Source organism: Cantharellus anzutake (assembly GCF_015039405.1).
Source record: "Cantharellus anzutake strain C23 chromosome Unknown EI90scaffold_135, whole genome shotgun sequence".
Taxonomy (NCBI): Eukaryota; Fungi; Basidiomycota; class Agaricomycetes; order Cantharellales; family Hydnaceae; genus Cantharellus; species Cantharellus anzutake.
In genome coordinates this window covers 78,890-97,817 of record NW_024067085.1, presented here as the reverse complement: position 1 = coordinate 97,817, position 18,928 = coordinate 78,890, and the positions used below count along the sequence as shown (strand labels likewise).

General features: G+C 48.5%; 1 protein-coding gene across 1 annotated transcript; it reads right to left on the bottom strand.

Annotated features, from left to right (window-relative positions):
- Window positions 1–3,045: 3,045 nt before the first annotated feature.
- EI90DRAFT_3135322 (uncharacterized protein) lies at window positions 3,046–3,996 on the bottom strand (the record flags this gene model as incomplete). Its single annotated transcript, XM_039064725.1, has 4 exons — window positions 3,046–3,196; window positions 3,241–3,353; window positions 3,447–3,524; window positions 3,604–3,996. The coding sequence occupies 4 exons, from the start codon at window positions 3,994–3,996 to the stop codon at window positions 3,046–3,048; spliced, it is 735 nt and encodes a 244-aa protein (XP_038908817.1).
- Window positions 3,997–18,928: the final 14,932 nt, after the last annotated feature.

Below are 18,928 nucleotides of genomic sequence, written 5' to 3'. Positions count from 1 at the left end.
CACAATGCTCTAGGATACTACACGAAGGCTCCCTCATTGTGTCCCACATCAGCAAAAAATTGTTATGCTCCTGAGTGCTCCAGAGTATCGAGAGCACTGGGAGAATCAGGAGGAGATTGGCCAGTCCAGGAACAGCCCATTTCCTCCGGAGTTGGCTAGGTACTCCAGGGCACTCCCAGGAGGGCCTGGAGCATTGCTTTGTGCACAAACATATCCAGTAAATACAATTTAAATGCTTCAAAGTGTATAGGGGTGAGAAGCTTCTGGGAGCTCCTGGAGCATTTGAAAATGAAAAGGAAAAAAAAAAAGAGGGAAGATCCCCCATGAATACCTCCTACCACAAGACTAACACAACAAGACACTGCTTAACATTTAGATCAAACACTTTACTATATATCAAGGACACTGAGACTCACCAATACACAATCAAAATTTATGGCCTGATATATGATTAATCTGGCAACTTAATCACTTTCGGGCTGGCAGAATATGGGGGAGGGGGAAATGGGGGAGAATGAGGGGGGGAAATGAGGGGGAGAATGAGGGGAGAATGAGGGGGGAATGAGGGGGGATATAGAGGGAAATGAGGAAATTTTGAAAAATAGGGACTTCTAAAAAGTTGAAAAAAATAATTAGGGAAAAAATCAAAAAAAAAATTCAGGAACTGTAGTGCCTTTGAAGTGCTTTCAGGATATATAATTATTTGCAAAATCGAGGAAGAAATGATGGAGAAAAATGGAAAATACTTTCGGAGACCCGAGAAATAATGAGAACTGAATTGATGGGAAAGTCTGAAAATTGAATAGGAAAGTGAGGGGAAGCCTTGTAGCATTGTTATTTTCTGTTGTTCTGATTTTTCCCGATTCTTCTTGGTCTCATTCCCAGCTGCTCCTCAATACTCCAGGAAGCTCCTGAAAGCTCCTGGGAGGGTCCAGGAGCAGCTGGGAGTGAGACCAAGAAGAATCAGGAAAAATCAGAACAGCAGAAAATAACAATGCTTACAAGGCTTCCCCTCACTTTCCTATTCAATTTTCAGACTTTCCCATCAATTCAGTTCTCATTATTTCTCGGGTCTCTGAAAGTATTTTCCATTTTTCTCCATCATTTCTTCCTCAATTTTGCAAATAATTATATGTCCTGAAAGCACTTTAAAGGCACTATAGTTCCTGAATTTTTTTTTTGATTTTTCCCTAAATTTTTTTTTTCAACTTTTTAGAGACCAAAATTTCCCTCCCACTGCTCCTGGCACATTACATACTCCTCACCACTCCCAGCTGCTCCTGAACCCCCTCCCAGGAGAACACTATTGGCTCCAGGAGTGCCCAATCTGCTGTTTTGTCTCCCACATGCTCCAGCCACTCTTGATGCTCCGGAGCATAACGGACTTTTGCTGATGCACTGCCGTCACATCTCTGGCGGCAACTCCCTTGACTGCAGCCACTTGTCTTTGAAAACTGTTCACACAACCCCACATCTCATAACACCCTTTGCGTTCTGCCCAACCACCCCCCGGATATTTCTTAGGAAGTTTCTCTTTTGTATTTAACTGGAGACGACCAGAGACGTTCAGTGTGTTGCTGGTGTATCGTGGTTAAAGCAACCCCTTCAGCACATCAATCCTCCCCTTCAACATGCGAGGGAAGTGCCGACAGACTGCAATGGCTGACTTGCACATGACCTTGGTTTCGGCACTCTATAGACAACCTTAGTGCTGGTACGTAAAAAGTGGTTCAAAGACGTATCCCATCGTGTTAACATGGTGCCAACATTCAATAGCAAGGGCTGATTCAGGATTATGGAAGACCCTAATCACTGCCTCCGTGTTACCTGGGATCGCAGTGAATGAATGATCCCTGCCATCGCAAAAACGCAATATGGTAACCATCGCACACTTCTTCCACTTGTTTCTCCTTACTATCGGATGAGCAATGCTCTTACAAGGTACTCACGAATAAGGCGATTTGTTTGAAGGGTCAATTATACCATCATGTCATGTAACGTGGCATGGGATTACCCTGAGATCCCAACAGACCCCTCGTTCCTTCATCACGATTATTCTGACTATGATATGGATGCCGAGTTCTGGCTAGGGGAGAATGAATGGACATTGCATGCCCAGTTCGTACGGCATGATCCCCAGGCTGTGTTCATCATGCATTCGTTTGGCCCTACGTCATGGATGGATTTGGCTTTTCTTTTCTCCAGGATTCCATGCCTGCCATCACCCCTTATTGGACCATGACACACTTTCGACAAGTGTCCCCCTCATGGTTGCAAAGGATACACGATGAGTGGAACGTACAGCAAAATCACATTGACATATTGGAACAGCTATATACCAAGTTCCCTGGCCTGGCGTTGCCTGTTTCTTTGAGCCATCATTGGCACAACCCAAAGGAGATGGATGTCAGGGGACGTGCGTGCTCGCGCAAGATGCTCCGATAACCTAGTTGTGATTAAAGCCGGGGGAAAGGGATGTCCCCATCTTAGGGTCAGCTATATACATGTAGAGTCCGGCAATAAGGAAACCAAATGGATTGCTGATAGAATCACATGATCATAGAATGTTCCAGAACAATGCCGGAGATGATCCGGGTCACCGGGGCTTAGGTAAGCAGAGTAGACGGGAATTACTGGCATACTTCCCACACGCATACACGCAGCCGGCATAGGGTCCAGGGTCATTGCTGATCCCTGACAATGGACAGGTGGCTGAGCTACTTGGTGAATGCATGTCAGGACTTCCAGATTAAATTCACAATGGAAGAACTTTATCGATGGTTCAAGGATTTGCAAGGGTGGTGTCAGAGACCAGATTGAGACAAAGGAATGTCTCCATGGCAGAGGGCTTCGGCCTCAGTGACTTATGCCAGGAGCACTGTGCCAAGTAACACGTCCATGCCCTAACTTACTAACTGGCAACCAGAACTAACAGGGGGTAAACTCTAGTCAATTTTATGTAACCTATGTACAAGTTGAGTATATATAGTTACAATGAGGGTGGGCCTGTAAATGGTGGGGCCAAGCAGAGTGGAGCTAACGGAGTTAAACATTAGCCGATTGAATATTACCAACGAGTTGGGTTACGGGGTTAGCAGGATGGTAGGCGATAACCCAGAAATGGAAAGGAGGGATAGGCCTGAAAGGTGGACTTGCAGGGCAAGCGAGTGTATTGCCCAGCGGAGGTGGGAGTGCACTAGCAGACGTCAGAGCTGTCTGGAAGCCTTCAGGGCTCCATACTTAGGGAGGCATAGGTAATAAATTGAAAAGAGGGGGTGGTGACCATCGAGGGATACCGAGGTGATTGCAGAATATGGGAGCTCTGAGGTTAGTGAGGAAGGAGTGGAGGTAGTCTGGAGACTTCGGAGGTAGTGGAAGTCGATGGCCGAGTATGGATATGACAGGTGGATAGAACTATCGCATCGAATGTTCCTGGTCGCACTTACCATCATCACTGGCCATCGCCTCCTGTCGTTCCCTACCTCGAGGTCCATGCTGGGTGCAATCTTCAATGCTTCAGTGTCCTGCATCCTCCAGTGATGTGAAGGGCTTGTTTTGTTGAAGCTGTGGATAATTTTTGGCCATCCACTCCCTCATTCGGACCTCCAGTGGCTTTGGTGGTGCTTTTTGTTTGAGTGTGGCCAAGTGCGCTTTTTCTTCATGCCAGCTTGTTATTTCTGCCTTCTGTGAGTTGTTGAACACTTTCCACCGCTCCTTAGCCTCTTCCTTCCATCGTTCCAACTCTTGCTCATTTAATTTTCTCTGAGCGTGCTCTGCTTGGTCCCTCAAGAAACCATCATGTGTCACAACTTGGCCAAATGTCCCTTTAATGCATCCACCATCCTCCTTCGACTTCTCTGCTTCTTCCCGCGCTAAGAGCTGTGTCTGAGCTTTAGACACATACATTCCCCCTAATGCCAACTGGGCATTTGCCACATCCACTGCATCAACAGCTCTCTCCACCAACACTTGGGCCTTCCAAAACTCATGCCGCATTTCTTGGTTTTCTTGCACTAATTCAAGGCAAGTCTTGGATCCTGAGTCACGATTGTCTGCGAGATCCCATTTAATTGGGGGTAGATGTCAGAGACCAGATTCGAGATGAGGGAGTGTCTCCGTAGCGGAGGGCTTCGGCCTCAGCGACTTCTGCCAAGAGCGCTGTGCCTAGTGACATGTCCGTGCCCTAACTTACTGACTGGCAATCAGAACCTAAGGGGGGGTAACTCTAGTTGATTTTATTACTGGAGTGTAACCTATGTACAAGCGGGATATATATATGGTTACAGCGAAGACGGGTCTGCAATTGGTGGAGCCAAACGGAGCGGAGCTAACTGTCATATCCATTCCCGGCCATCGACTTCCGGGCTCTCCGACCCCTCCGTTCTAACTCCGCTCCCCCCTCACCAACCTCGGAGCCCCCGTATTCCGCAAACCTCTCGGTACCCCTCGATGGTCACCACCCCCTCATTTCAATTTATTACCTACACCTCCCTAAGTACGGAGCCCCGAAGACTTCCGGACAGCTCCAACGTCCGCTAGCGCACTCCCGCCTCCGCTGGGCAATACACTCGCCTGCCCTGCAGAGTCCACCTTCGGGCTTATCCCTCCTTTCCGTTTCTGGGTTAATGCCTGCCTTTCCGCAAACCCCGCGAACCGACTCGTCGGTAATATTCAGTCGGCTAATGTCTTAACCCCGTTAGCTCCGCTCCGTCCGGCTCCGCCAATTGCGGAACCGTTTCCGCTGTAACCATATATATACACTACTTGTACATAGGTTACGCCCCAGCAGATAAATCAACTAGAGTTACCCCCACTAGGTTCTAAGCGCCAGTCAGTAAGTTAGGGCACGGACGTGTCACTAGGCACAGCGCTCCTGGCAGAAGTCGCTGAGGCCAAAGCCCTCCGTTACGGAGACATTCCTTCGTCTTAAATCTGGTCTCTGACACTAACGGGGTTAAACATTAGCCGACTGAATATTACCAACGAGTCGGGTTGCGGGGTTAGCGGAAAGGCAGGCGATAACCCAGAAGCGATAAGCCTGAAGGTGGGCTCTGCAGGGCAGGCGATTGTATTGCCCAGCGGAGGTGGGGGTGCGCTAGCGGACGTCGGAGCTGTCCAGAAGTCTTCGGGGCTCCGTACTTAGGGAGGCATAGGTAATAAATTGAAATGAGGGGGTGGTGACCATCGAGGGGTACCGAGAGGATTGCGGAATACGGGAGCTCCGAGGTTAGTGAAGGAGGAGCGGAGTTAGACCGGAGGGAATGGAGGGACCAGAAGTCGATGGCCGGGGATGGATATGACAGTAGATCACTAAGTTGGCCATATGCACATTCAGGAAGTTTGAATGTTGAATGGAGAGGTGAGGAGGACACAATGGAATTTGTGGATGAAGAAAATGACATAATATGTTCTAGGTCATTGATGGCACGCTTCTTTGCTCGGGCATGAGCTGGGGGAAAGGTAAGAGTCTCATTGGGGCTGATGGTGGTATTCTCGGTGCTGAACATTGTACACCCGGTGCCAGAAGATTGTGGTGATGCATGGAGATTGTGGGTTGGGGTGTTTGTGATTGAGAGACAGCAAGCAAGGTGCGATTGATGATTGGTCGGTCACTTTCATCATCACTAACCTCATTGTCTGGAACATTACTTCCACCTAGGTACATTCCAACATCCTGCAAGTTGTCCTTGGTGAAGGTGTGCATTCCCGTTGGTATTTATGAGACATCAGCTGACTGTGAAAGTGCATAATGTGCTTAACAGGTGAGGCCACAGGGAGAGGAAGATCTCCTTGGGTGGAATGTTCAATACTCGGTGCAAGTTGTTCTGGGTGGATGACACTTGGGTTGACTGGATAGATGCCAGTTACGTGGAAGCTGGTGATAATGTGAGCTGGGGTTATGGTGTCTGTCCATGCTTGACCGAAGACTGATAGAAATGAGGATTTGTTTAGCTTCCTTGGGTAGTTTCGTAAATTAAAAGCGTCGTGCTCCTTTGAGAAGCCCCGCTTTAAGAGGGAGAATATAACAACATCAAGCCCCTGGAGAACGTGTGTTGTGTGTGCAGGATAACATATAACAACAATGTTGTGGTTGCATGCATATGTTATGAAGTCCAGACTGTAATGTGAGTTATGTCCATCCACTACCAGGAGACGGTAGCAGCCAGCTGTCAGGGCACGGCCTAACTGGCTACCCTGACCCCCTATGCCAGAAGGGAGTTGCCGTCAGATGATCCAGAGTGATCCGAAGAACGCAGGTAATCTCGCTTAGCTCTCGCTTAGCATCCTGCTTCTATCTTCCGTCCACATGTCACCCCTTTCCCACACCTCGCTTACGATTACCCAAATGAATAGTTATCTTTTCATGTCATCATTCTATCGGCTGTTCTTTATCTCGTTTGTAGCCGCACTCTAGTGGATAGCGGTATCCATGTATATAAGCCCTATCTCCGCTGAAGGTGGCGCTTCAGCGTTAACAACGACTAGGATTCTCGGGAACACCTTTATCGTCGTGAACTGACACGCAGTCCCTGACACCAGCAGCCTTGTGTTGTGTAGACTCATTCAAGGTTTGAAGCCAGTCTAAGCCAATCTCATTGTCTGTCCACTCCTTTTCCGATACAGTGACTCTAGAACACAAAAATATGAACACACATTCCATGTAATGAATGGGTAACTTACATGGCCTGCAAAGGATTATCCTTCAACCACTTTGAATTAACATTCTGCCCCTTAAAAATAACAACCAGAGGCACTGAAGTGCCATCTGCACAGACAGTCACAATCACACTGACATTCTTGCGATTCTGTCAGGGATCAGCCCCTGACCCCGCTGTCAGGGCACCCAACCACACCCCAGAACCACCTTCCCAGACTTCCCCCACTCCCCAGACCTCCCCATCCCTACATACCTCTCACAACTTCAGCCCGCATGTGAGCCCGCGGGAAAAATCACGTGGGTTAAGGCGAGCAACTCGCCTTAACCCATGTGACACCTTTTCCGAGTCGCAGGAACATGCTCGGCTTCTACCCGGAGTCACGTTATGAACTGTACAGTACACTTCCTTTTTATAGTAGCCAAGTGGGGAATAGGGAAACTTACCCTTCTTCTCAACTCAATCCCCGCTTAGGCAAGTTGTAGTTACCCTCTGTAATACATGCAACTCAATCCCCGCTTAGTCCCTTCAGTGAGTTTGAGGAGCTGAGGACAGGGTCTAGCGCCCAACCACCTGGAACACCGCGCACACCTAGGACTGAGGTCGGGCTGTCCCTGATCGAGGACCGAGCCCTGACAGATTCCCATCGTGTTGAATGTGTGCCCTTTTTGTCATCCTGCATGCAAAGACCTTGACCCTTTCCCCAGTCCCAAACGGGAAGCCACTCTCATCCATAGCATAGACATCCTCATGTCGGAAATTGAAATGATTATACTGAGCTTGTAATAGTTGGAACCAGTGTTGGACAGCTGTTGGATTTACAGCACCGCCCCAAGTACTTTCGAGATTGGCACTCCACTTGGGTTGAAGTCAGTCTTTGTTGCATACTAAAAACCCATCAACCCAATTTTTGCTAAGCTTGGTGAGGGATGGGTGCCATATCTGGGCAACTTCCAATGCATACTCAATTACATGATCGCGGGTTGCTGGGAATCCATGGTTGGACATAAGAAGAAGAAAGTCTACAAGTGTATCACTCTCCACCTGATTCAACCATGACTGGTTTATTGAGGCTTCAAGGTGACTTTTCCCACCATTGAGCCTCTGCATGAATGTTGGATAGGACACTCCACAATTGGAAGCATGTTCCTGAGCACTGGCCGCTTTTTCACCCTTCTGCTTTGCACATAGAATCTCAGTTCTGTATGAAGTCAGGGTTTTCTGCATGTGCAGCTCTGTTGCCTCAGCTGCAAGATGCCTACAGTGCTCTAAGGAGTCCACATGCTGGGCCATTTGACAAAACAAGCAAGCAAGGCAATATTGGCTCCAGGAGAGGCAGGATTGGTGATTAACTTTTTGATTGTTTGGGTAACACGGATGAAAATTATGCTTCTGACTTAGGTTCCATACAAACCCTAACACAAATAACACTGGCCTTTTGCCCACTGCCTACATGGATGGCTGTTGGTGAGATGAAGGCTGCAACATGAGGCTGGGGTGGTTAAGTTGCAAACATGGTGACTCTTCGCATTCAAGTTTCTCATGTTTCACCGATTTTTTCCTTTATTTCATGCCTGCTTGACACCAAATTTGGTACATGAGTAGTCCTAGCAACCACCTATATCCATGCCGAATCTCACCACATATGATAAAGAACTGAACAAGTTAGGTGATTGTTTCTCATTTGGGGGTGTGTCTCATTCGGGGGTGAATAACTGTACAAGGAGATAAGACAGAGGAGGAGGTCAAAGTCTGGAGGCGGAGATGTGACTGGAGTTCCAGAGGTGGAGGTGTGATGGGGTTCCAGTACAGGAGTCCGGAGCTGGAGGTATGAGGTTGGGATTGGACCCGGAGTAAACCGGAGTTGGACCGGAGGTAGTGTTGGACGTTGTGTTGGAGCCAGAGGTAGAGTGGGCTCTCAACAACCAACAGGGGGAGGAGGTGGAGGATGTGGAGTTCTGGAGGAGGAGATGGAGGTCCAGAAACAGGAGTGGAGGTCCGGAGTTGTATGGATATGACAACAATGGTGTGTATGATTATCATGGTGTTAAGCAGTAACTGGAAGTTGCCGCTTAGCCACATGACTCTATGTACACTGTTGTTACATCAGACTCAGGGTTCGGGGCTATTGCCCTGACATTCTCCCCCTTTGCATTGCATGTGTGACACATACATGGTTTTAAGAAGGAAGAAATGAGTTTGAGGTGAAAACTATTTTTCAAAGAAAGTTTGTTATCACCACTTTAAAGTGGGCAATGTGTACATTTAGGAAGAGGATGGGAAATAAGGAAGAGAAAAAAAAATGAAGGGGTGTGGGGCTGTTACTTTAAAGTAAACGGCGATACACAGATATCACAGGAAAGAGAGGAAAATGGAAGAAAAAGGAGGTTTCGAAAATAGATTTTGACCCAAAGATTATATATCTCTGGTATTGCTCCTCACTTGTTCTGTGAGGAGTCATGTGTAAATGGTGTTTACACATGGGCAGTGGTGGATGTGGGTTAGATGGAGTAGAAGTTTCCGCAATTGTTAGAACTGGGCAAGGGTGGACGATTCTGGAGGGGAACCGGAGACTTAGCAAGGAGGAACCTTGGCCTCAGCGACTTATGCAGAGTGCTGTGCCATTGCTGTTTGTCCATTTGGTCCTTAATTTCAGAGGTGATGAGCAGGAAGTCTCTAGGGGGCATTTCTGGTCGATTTTAGACTAAGGGCCTAAAACGAGTATGTACAAGCACCTGTATATAATGGAGAGAGGCGAAAGCACGAGGAAACACAGGGGGTCCAAATCAGAACAAAGGCGTCTGAATGGGGACAAAGGGATGACAGAAGCAGAGCAGCACCAAAGGTCATAGGTTAGTGTCAGGGGATGGACCCTGGGCCCCCATGACCCCTCTCTCTATAGCCCACAGCCCTGTGTGTAAACAGCCTATCCTAAGGCACAACCTACTGTGGGTAAGAAAGTGAGAAGAAGGTTAACTTCTCACTTTCCCACAGTGGCCCCAATATGGCGAAAACTTCTGGGGATACCTGGAAGTCACATGGAGGTAGGATCCAGGGACCAGAGCATGCAGCACACAGATCATGCGGCGCGGGAAGCGTGCACAGGAAGTGGAGCGGGTCCAGGCTAAGTCAGGGTATGTGCCCTGACAGTTAGAACCTGTGGTACATCTGAAAGGAGATAGGGAGGGCGAAGCCCAGAGGGGCAGGAAGATGAGGTGAATATCATATCCACCCACAGCCATCGACTTCCACTACCTCTGAACTCTCCAGACTACCTCCGCTCCTTCTTCACTAACCTCGGAGCTCCTGTATTCCGCAATCACCTCCGCTTCCCTCGATGGTCACCACCCCCTCTTTTCAATATATTACCTATGCCTCCCTAAGTATGGAGCCCTGAAGGCTTCTGGACAGCTCTGACGTCCACTAGCGCACTCCCACCTCCGCTGGGCAATTCACTCGCTTGCCCTGCAAGCCCACCTTCAGGCCTATCCCTCCTTTCCATTTCTGGGTTATCGCCTACCATTCTGCTAACCCCATAACCCAACTTGTCGGTAATATTCAATCGGCTAATGTTTAACTCTGTTAGCTCCGCTCCACTCGGCCCCACCATTTACAGGCCCGCCCTCGTTGTTAAAGAAATGGGTTAAGGGCAATCCATTTCTTTCCGTCCTTATAAACGACTTGGAATCGTCCACCTCATGTATGTAGGGCGGCCTAGTCATGTAATTAGAATTGTCCGATAGCCTTGGAGCTTTTGACAGAAAGCTGAGACCTCGCGGTGAATGGGAGTCTGTTACAATGGATACTTGGCACTCGTTACGTGAGCATACCGTGCACAGGTGTATAGGATCACAGGTTGAGAGAATGTCCAGAACGGGACTAGTCGAGGACATAGGGCTAGTGGGTACTTGGTGCTTGAGGGAGTGTACTGGTAGCGAGTGAGATAATGACTCCTTGAGGGAGCTTCCTGAGAATTGGTTGACAGGTACTTGGCACCCAATTGGGTGTACCGGCAACGAGTGATGTTCTAGCTCCTTGAGGGAGCTGCTAGAGGCTGGGTTGACAGATACTTGGTGCCCAGATGGGCGTACCAGCAACGAGGTATGAGACCGTTCATCTGGCGAATGGTCTGTATATGTGTCAATGGGTACTTGGCGCTCGTAAGAGCGTACTGGCGACGAGGGGAACGGGCTTGTATTGAATACCAATCCGTCCGTAGAATTAACCAGATGCTCACCATAAGGTGAGACAGACGTGAGCCCAGTACCTGGGCGAGCGATGTGAGTCGTAACAAAAGGTGTTTGCGCATACCTGAGTTGAGTTGCATGCGAACTCGATGATCCATGGCTAGAGTCGTCAACCTCGGCAGGGATGACCCATATAGATGGTGACCGAGACATACACAATCTTACACAGACGATACAGTGTTGGCACAAGGAGGTTTACAGTTGTTGCACAGAAGAGGATGGTGTGTTATTCGTTAGGTTTCGTCTTTTCAGCTGTTGCCGTACATGAACATGACACTAACTATTGAATAAGAAATGATGGCGAGAAATCTCGCGAAATAGAATAAATAATCCGGCCAGCACCAAAACCTGATAAGGGAAAGCTTAGCATGGAGTGAACATGTAAGAAAGGGGGGAAGCGGGGAGAAGGTAACAAAGAGAAGGGAGGATATGGAGAAGGAGGGCCCGCTGTGGTGGATGTTCAGTCGACATGGTCACGAGAGACTCCATTCCTATAACATCATCCCCCAGACTCTACCGACCGTGTTGGGGCGGATGAGGGCCATGCCATCAACGATCGTCTCAGTGAGGGGAACGGCTCCTAGATCGTGAATGGCGCTGAATGGGAGGGTAATCGTAGGGATCATCACATGGACATGATGAGGACACGTAGGAAGGTGGCACATTTTTGTGATGGTAGGAAGGCAGCACCGGATACGGGGCCTGGGGAGGAGGTGCGGCCAGATTGACCACGAATGCAGGTACAGCCATGTTTGAGCCGCTGTCCACCACCCAGGTGGGATTCACCGGCAGGGTGACAGGAGCAGCATGCGGAACTGAGGACGTCAAAGGGGATCAATATGGCACTAAACTTGACGAGGGACCCCTTGCACTTGGGGATCTAGAATTCGTTTGAGGTTCCCTCCGAACTAGCGGGTCCTGGGAGGCTTCCCGATGCCAAGATCTTTCACGGCTGTGGACCTCCGGACGGTACGAGTCGGCCCCAGAGTTGTAGGACTCATCTCGCATACGCCAACATGGTTGATCAGGATGGTTTGCTACGCATGCCCTTCTAGACCCAGGGTAAGGATTCGACCTCCTCTCTTCTCTTGGGAGTCTCTGCCAGCGAGCCAAACTCGAAGGGAGGATGAGGCGGACGATGCGGTTGAGGAAAGGGGAACTGGCAAGGAAGACGGTGTCCCAAAATTTGGCGAGAACAACGAATCGCCAGTTCCCGGCCATTCAGGGGAGGGAGGAAAGGAATCTGGGACGGCAAGGTCTTCATTCGGCGGTTCGACATCGTCGTCGATGACCATCGGTTGGTTAGGTTGTAGTAGACGGTGTTCCGCATCGTCTTCCAACACCACATCTGTAGCCTCGTTACGAGTCATGAATCATCCTGTGTCTGCGTAATAGAAAGCTCTATGGTATCGCCTCCTTTCAACCAACTTGAGAGTGGAAAGATCTTGACTGGATGGGGGTGGTCCAGGCCATGTTAGCTTTCGCAAATAGGAGTCTCGATCCTCTGTTCCTGGTAGTGGGTCTGGGGCTCCTGCTACCCTGAAATATGGGACAGCCTAGAATGCGTGGTGCAACACTCCAGCTGAGTTGTTGAAGCTGAAGTCCCACCTCCCAAGACACCTTGCAATGGAGTTTAAGTGACCACTCACACCACTGCACTCCGCTCCGCTTCCCATGAATACCTTGAATACTGTTTCTGACAGGAGTATGAGAAACAAAGGGGGTCCGAAGCAGAACAAAAGTGTCCAAATGGAGACAAAGGGAAGTATGGTGAAGGAGCAGAACTGAGAGTGCAGTTTTCCCTGGTGTCAGAGACCAGATTGAGATGAAGGATTGTCTCTGTGGTGGAGGGCTTTGGCCTCAGTGACTCAAGCCAGGAGCACTGTGCCAAGTTACACGTCCATGCCCTAATTTACTTACTGGCAACGAGAACTAAGGGGGATCAACTCTAGTCAATTTTATTACTGAAGTGTAACCTATGTACAAGTTAGGTATATATAGTTACAGCAGGGGTGGGCCTGTGAATGGTGGGACCAAGCGGAGTGGAGCTAACAGAGTTAAACATTAGCCAATTGAATATTACCGACAAGTCGGGTTACAGGGTTAGCAGAATGGCAGGCAATAACCCAGAAACAGAAAGGAGGGATAGGCCCAAAGGTGGGCTTGCAGGGCAAGCAAGTGAATTACCCAGTGGAGGCAGGAGTGTGCTAGCAGACATCAGAGCTGTCTGGAAGCCTTTGGGGCTCTGTACTTAGGGAGGTGTAGGTAATATAGAAAAGAGGGGGTGGTGACCATCGAGGGAAGCGGAGGTGATTGCAGAACACGGGAGCTCTGAGGTTAGTGAAGAAGGAGTGGAGGTAGTCCGGAGGGACTGGAGGTAGTGAAGGACAATGGCCATGGATGGATATGACACCTGGTCCTGGTTGTGGGGGAGTGTACCTGTTGAGTACAGTGCTGTGTTAGTGTTTTGGTTGCTTTTTCAACAGTTTAGTGTGCTATAGAAAAATCAAACAATCAAACACCCTGCGGAGCTGTTCAAATACTTCTGAGCCAACTCTGGTCTGTTCAGCTCTCAGTCAGAATTCACCTAATTTTACCACTTTTAGTTTAGGAAGTGATTACTCCTATGTGTGGAGAGATACTACTGTTTTCTCCCTTCACACTGTCACTTTTTGTTCAGTAGTAGCAAACTGCTTCTAAGTGTCTTACTTAGATGCCTATAAATCTCCTATCTCACTTATCACACTGTTGTTGCCTTTTGTACAGTGACAAACTGAACTGTCTTATCACTTTTTCACACACTGGAGTGAGAACCAGAAATGAAATATTACTCTATTTTCTTACTTCTCTGAGGGGCTGCAAAGAGAGCGAAATCATGGTCCTTTTATACCTCTCAAGACCTTTCTTTCCCACACTTTGCACTATTTACAAGCAATAGAGCTTTTGTTCTAGAAAGTGCTAATGACTTGCCCAGATGACTTAGTCAGATATGACTCAACCAAAATGACTTGGTTAGGTGTGATGGGGCTGCATATGACTCAGTCTGAAGCTGTGCATTTCTATTTTCAAGAAATGACCCAACCATATTATGACTCAGCTGGAAATGACTCCATCAGAAATGACTCAGTCAGGGTGTCATACAGTTCTGACTAGAAAATATTTCTAAGTACTTGTTCATAGGTTCATATAATCCATATAGTGTAATAATAATGTTCTTCAAAGTATGTTTCAACCCAACCCAACCAAAACAAAAATTGTCATAAATGTAACATATCTTGCCTAAGTCTTCTCATCCTTAATGTCAGATCCCCTTTATTCTCAGCTTTCCATTGATACCAGTTTTGTCTGATTTGATGAAGATTTGATGAAGATCTGTCAATGTGCAGCTGTGGGAACATCTGGTGAATGTCCATGCACAGGGAAACTTGTGCCAAGACTGAGGCTGAAATGTGTGGTCACTCTCACCAGTTAGAGTGTTTAACTTGTCACATGACCTTCAACATGGTGTCAAATCCAAGTGATACACACAACCTTGATTAACTCCTTCAATTACTCTTTCCTCCCATTCCAACTTGCTATCATACAAGGTGTCATATCCATGCAATCCCGACCTCCGCTCCGGGCTCCCGGAACTCCGAACTCCGACTTCCGGAGCCCTACTTCCCTTCCGTCACCTTCTCCTTGCCGACTCCCAAGAGGTTATCCCACCTCCGGCTCGGACACCACCTTCGGTCCGACTCCGGAACATTCCGGGTCCGACCCCAACCTCGACACCTTCCAGACGAGTACGCAAAACCTATGCTCCCAACTCCGGGCCTCCGCTCCGGTATTCTGTTCACGTCTCGTCTCCGGAACCTCCGGTCTTAGCTCCGACCTCGGACTTTGACCCCACCTCCGCTTATACCCATTGTATTGGTTAGCTCATTCCATTTAATTACCTTTGCCAATATTCCGGAGTTTAACCTCCGAGTTCGGACTTTCCGGACTTACTCCGGACCTTGCAACTATTGCATTGTCCATTTCAATTCCGCTATTCTCCCTCATTCCTATTTGGGCTGCTGCTTCCTTTCTATTCAGTCAGCTAGCCATTCCCGACTCCCATCCTCCTTCCTTCCTTCTTGGGTCTTGGCCCTTCATTCCTCCTTTGGGAAACACCATTGAGTCAAACACTTGACCCTCGGTGTTGTTCCTCTTTCCATCTCCCTTTGTCTCCTTTTGTCCTACCCTTGTTCCTTTTGATTCCGGACCCCTCCTTATATACAATGTACCTAGTAACTTGTAACCTCAGTCCGAAATCGACTGGAATTCCCCCCCAAGAGACTTTCCCTCTGCTAGATCCGAAATTAGGGACCCCCAGGACAACCAGCAATGGCACAGCGCTCCACCTGAGTCGCTGAGGCCGAGGTCCTTCCATGCTAAGTCTCCGATTCCATTCCGGAGTCGTCCGAGTCCGCACGTTCTAACACAAGGGTCAAGAGGGTCATTCTTCAGTTGTTGATGATGTCCTTGGAACTTTCCCTACAATGGGTTGGGAACTACACCAAGGGTCAAGGGTTGGACTCTATGGTGTGTCTGAAAGGAGGTAAGGAGGGTGAGGACCCAGAGGGGCAGGAGGATGAGAGGAAGTGGGGTGGATGACTAACTGGCTAAATAGAAAGAAGCAGTAGTCCAAATGAGGGTGAGGCAGAAATGCAAAGTATACAATAAAGTGGCAAAGGAGCTGGGGAAGGTCCATGAAGTAGCAGAGCTTACGGAGGCAGGATTGAAAGTCTGAGGAATATTGTGTCTATGTGAAATGAGAATGAGGTCACCAATGCAATGGACTTAAGCCACATCAGCAAAAGTCCGTTATGCTCTGGAGCATCAAGAGTGGCTGGAGCATGTGGGAGACAAAACAGCAGATTGGGCACTCCTGGAGCCAATAGTGTTCTCCTGGGAGGGGGTTCAGGAGCAGCTGGGAGTGGTGAGGAGTATGTAATGTGCCAGGAGCAGTGGGAGGAAAATTTTGGTCTCTAAAAAGTTGAAAAAAAAAATTTAGGGAAAAATCAAAAAAAAATTCAGGAACTATAGTGCCTTTAAAGTGCTTTCAGGACATATAATTATTTGCAAAATTGAGGAAGAAATGATGGAGAAAAATGGAAAATACTTTCGGAGACCCGAGAAATAATGAGAACTGAATTGATGGGAAAGTCTGAAAATTGAATAGGAAAGTGAGGGGAAGCCTTGTAAGCATTGTTATTTTCTGCTGTTCTGATTTTTCCTGATTGTTCTTGGTCTCACTCCCAGCTGCTCCTGGACCCTCCCAGGAGCTTTCAGGAGCTTCCTGGAGTATTGAGGAGCAGCTGGGAATGAGACCAAGAAGAATCGGGAAAAATCAGAACAGCAGAAAATAACAATGCTACAAGGCTTCCCCTCACTTCCCTATTCAATTTTCAGACTTTCCCATCAATTCAGTTCTCATTATTTCTCGGGTCTCCAAAAGTATTTCTCCATCATTTCTTCCTCGATTTTGCAAATAATTATATATCCTGAAAGCACTTCAAAGGCACTACAGTTCCTGATTTTTTTTTGATTTTTTCCCTAATTATTTTTTTCAACTTTTTAGAAGTCCCTATTTTTCAAATTTTCCTCATTTCCCTCTATATCCCCCCCTCATTCTCCCCCTCATTCCCCCCCTCATTCTCCCCCTCATTCCCCCCTCATTCTCCCCTCATTCTCCCCCATTTCCCCCTCCCCCATATTCTGCCAGCCCGAAAGTGATTAAGTTGCCAGATTAATCATATATCATAAATTTTGATTGTATATTGGTGAGTCTCAGTGTCCTTGATATATAGTATAGTGTTTGATCTAAATGTTAAGCAGTGTCTTGTTGTGTTAGTCTTGTGGTAGGAGGTATTCATGGGGGATCTTCCCTCTTTTTTTTTTCCTTTTCATTTTCAAATGCTCCAGGAGCTCCCAGAAGCTTCTCACCCCTATACACTTTGAAGCATTTAAATTGTATTTACTGGATATGTTTGTGCACAAAGCAATGCTCCAGGCCCTCCTGGGAGTGTGTGAGGTCTTAGGGTGGCTCAGCACACAAGGCCATAAGTGATACAAGATAGTGTATTTTACGGTGGTGTGTAAGCGGTTACCCAGAGGTTCCCGCTTGCCCACGTGACTATGTGTATCTAATTTACATGTGACTCGGGGTTCGGGGCTATTGCCCTGACATTCTCCCCCCTTGCGTTGCATTTGCGACGCATACAAGGTTGATAGTAAATGAAACAGAGTTTTAATAGTTGATTTACATTGAGTTTGGAATTATCAATGAGTGTTTTTTTGTTGTCGCCACTTTAAAGTGGGCGATTTTGTACATGTCGGTGAAAGGAAGAGATGGGGTTTAAGGAATGAATGAGTGTGGGCCGTTACTTTGAAGTGAACGGCGATACATTGGTATCGCAGGGAGAGAAGAAGAAAGAAAGGAAAAAAAAGGTGGAGTTTGTCGAAAATGAATTTCGACCCAAAGGTTGTATGTCTTTGGTGTTCCTCACTTGTTCTGTGAGGGTTCGTGTGTAAGTGGTGTTTACACATGAGCGGCGGTGGATGTGGGTCTTTTGACGGAGTGGAGATTTCCGCAATTGTTACTTGCGGTTCCTCACATACAGTATTGTGTGCGGGGCCTCGAGTTCGGGGAAGGTGTTTTCACAGGCGCCTCGATGGCGTATTACCGTGTCACTTTCCCTTCTCTCAAGGGTGGATTCATTGCCCCGGAGGAGGGTTTTCCTCCGGGTTGTTCATCTGGACATCCGATTGCTGCGTCGGATGCGATGATGTAGCCTGGGCTACATTGTCGGGCTGTGGGCTCGACGAAGTGGGTGCTCCCTGGGTGGGAGCGGGTTGTTGTGTTCCTGAGCTGCTTGGCTCAGGTGTAGAGTACGGTAGGTCTACCGTTCTTCCCGTGGGGAAGGATGGTCGTTGGGCTGGTTGTCCAGCACGGAGACTTGCGTCTCTTTCCCGGTATTTGGAAGCTTTCGCTTCCCGTTCCGCAGTTCTTGCGGCACATTCCTCAGGAGTCCTGAGTGGTTTGAACTGGGACTTTAAGTAGGCAGCTTTGCCTAGACTTTCCCAGGAGATTTTCCCCTTATTCTCTGGGGAATTATATTCCTCCGCGAGTCTTGCAATACTCGGGAGTCCCAAGAAGTATTTCTCGGTTTCCTTCGCTTTTTCGTGAAGGGTTCTATGTACCTTGCCGCTTTTGAAGGCGGCTTCAGCCTGTTCGTACCAGTGTACGAATTCTTTCCCACTCACGCTTGTCCACCAAGCGTATGCAGCGTCATGTGCCGCTTCTGACCCTGCTATTCTCCTCATGGGGAAGTTGGGGTCGATTGTTATGTCGACTGGAGCTTCGACTTTGCTGAACTCGTTGAGTTCAGCGGTCTCGTATAGCATGTGGACACTTCCTGCAGGGTAGCTTGCCCATAGGGTGCTGAGGTACTCAGCGGCCCGCCGCCTCTGGCAGTGGTCCCCGTTTTAGGGTCTGCCGTCGGTTGCCTACCACTCTCCCTCTTCCCCTCGACATGGGTTTGCCCCTCTGAGGGCGGGCCCTTATGCAACCCGGACAGGGTCGCCTGCCCACAGGGTGGCGGGATAGTCGGTGCCCCACCCCTTGATGCGCTAGTCCCCATGTGGGGTCGCACCCCATGAGGCCCGGAACCGTATCCCCTCCCCCTGACCTGGGAGGCCCCCGTCATGATGGGTTTGGCAGCGAGGTCTGCCAGTGCACGTGCCTCTCTGAGCTCGCGTTTCAGTAATTCAATCTCCCTTTTTTGGAGATCGACTTCTCTCTCTGTGTCTTTCAGAGAGTCAAAGATGCCCTCAGCATCTCTTCGTGCTCTGTTGTATTCGCACCTCCAGTGGGCGCAATGGTCACAGGCGTCTTCTGATGCCCTCGAGTTATCAGACCATACCCGTTTGGACGGTCTGGACGAGGAGCCGCTGTCGCTCCCTCGTCTCCCTCCTACGAGGGACTTCATCTCTTTCAGC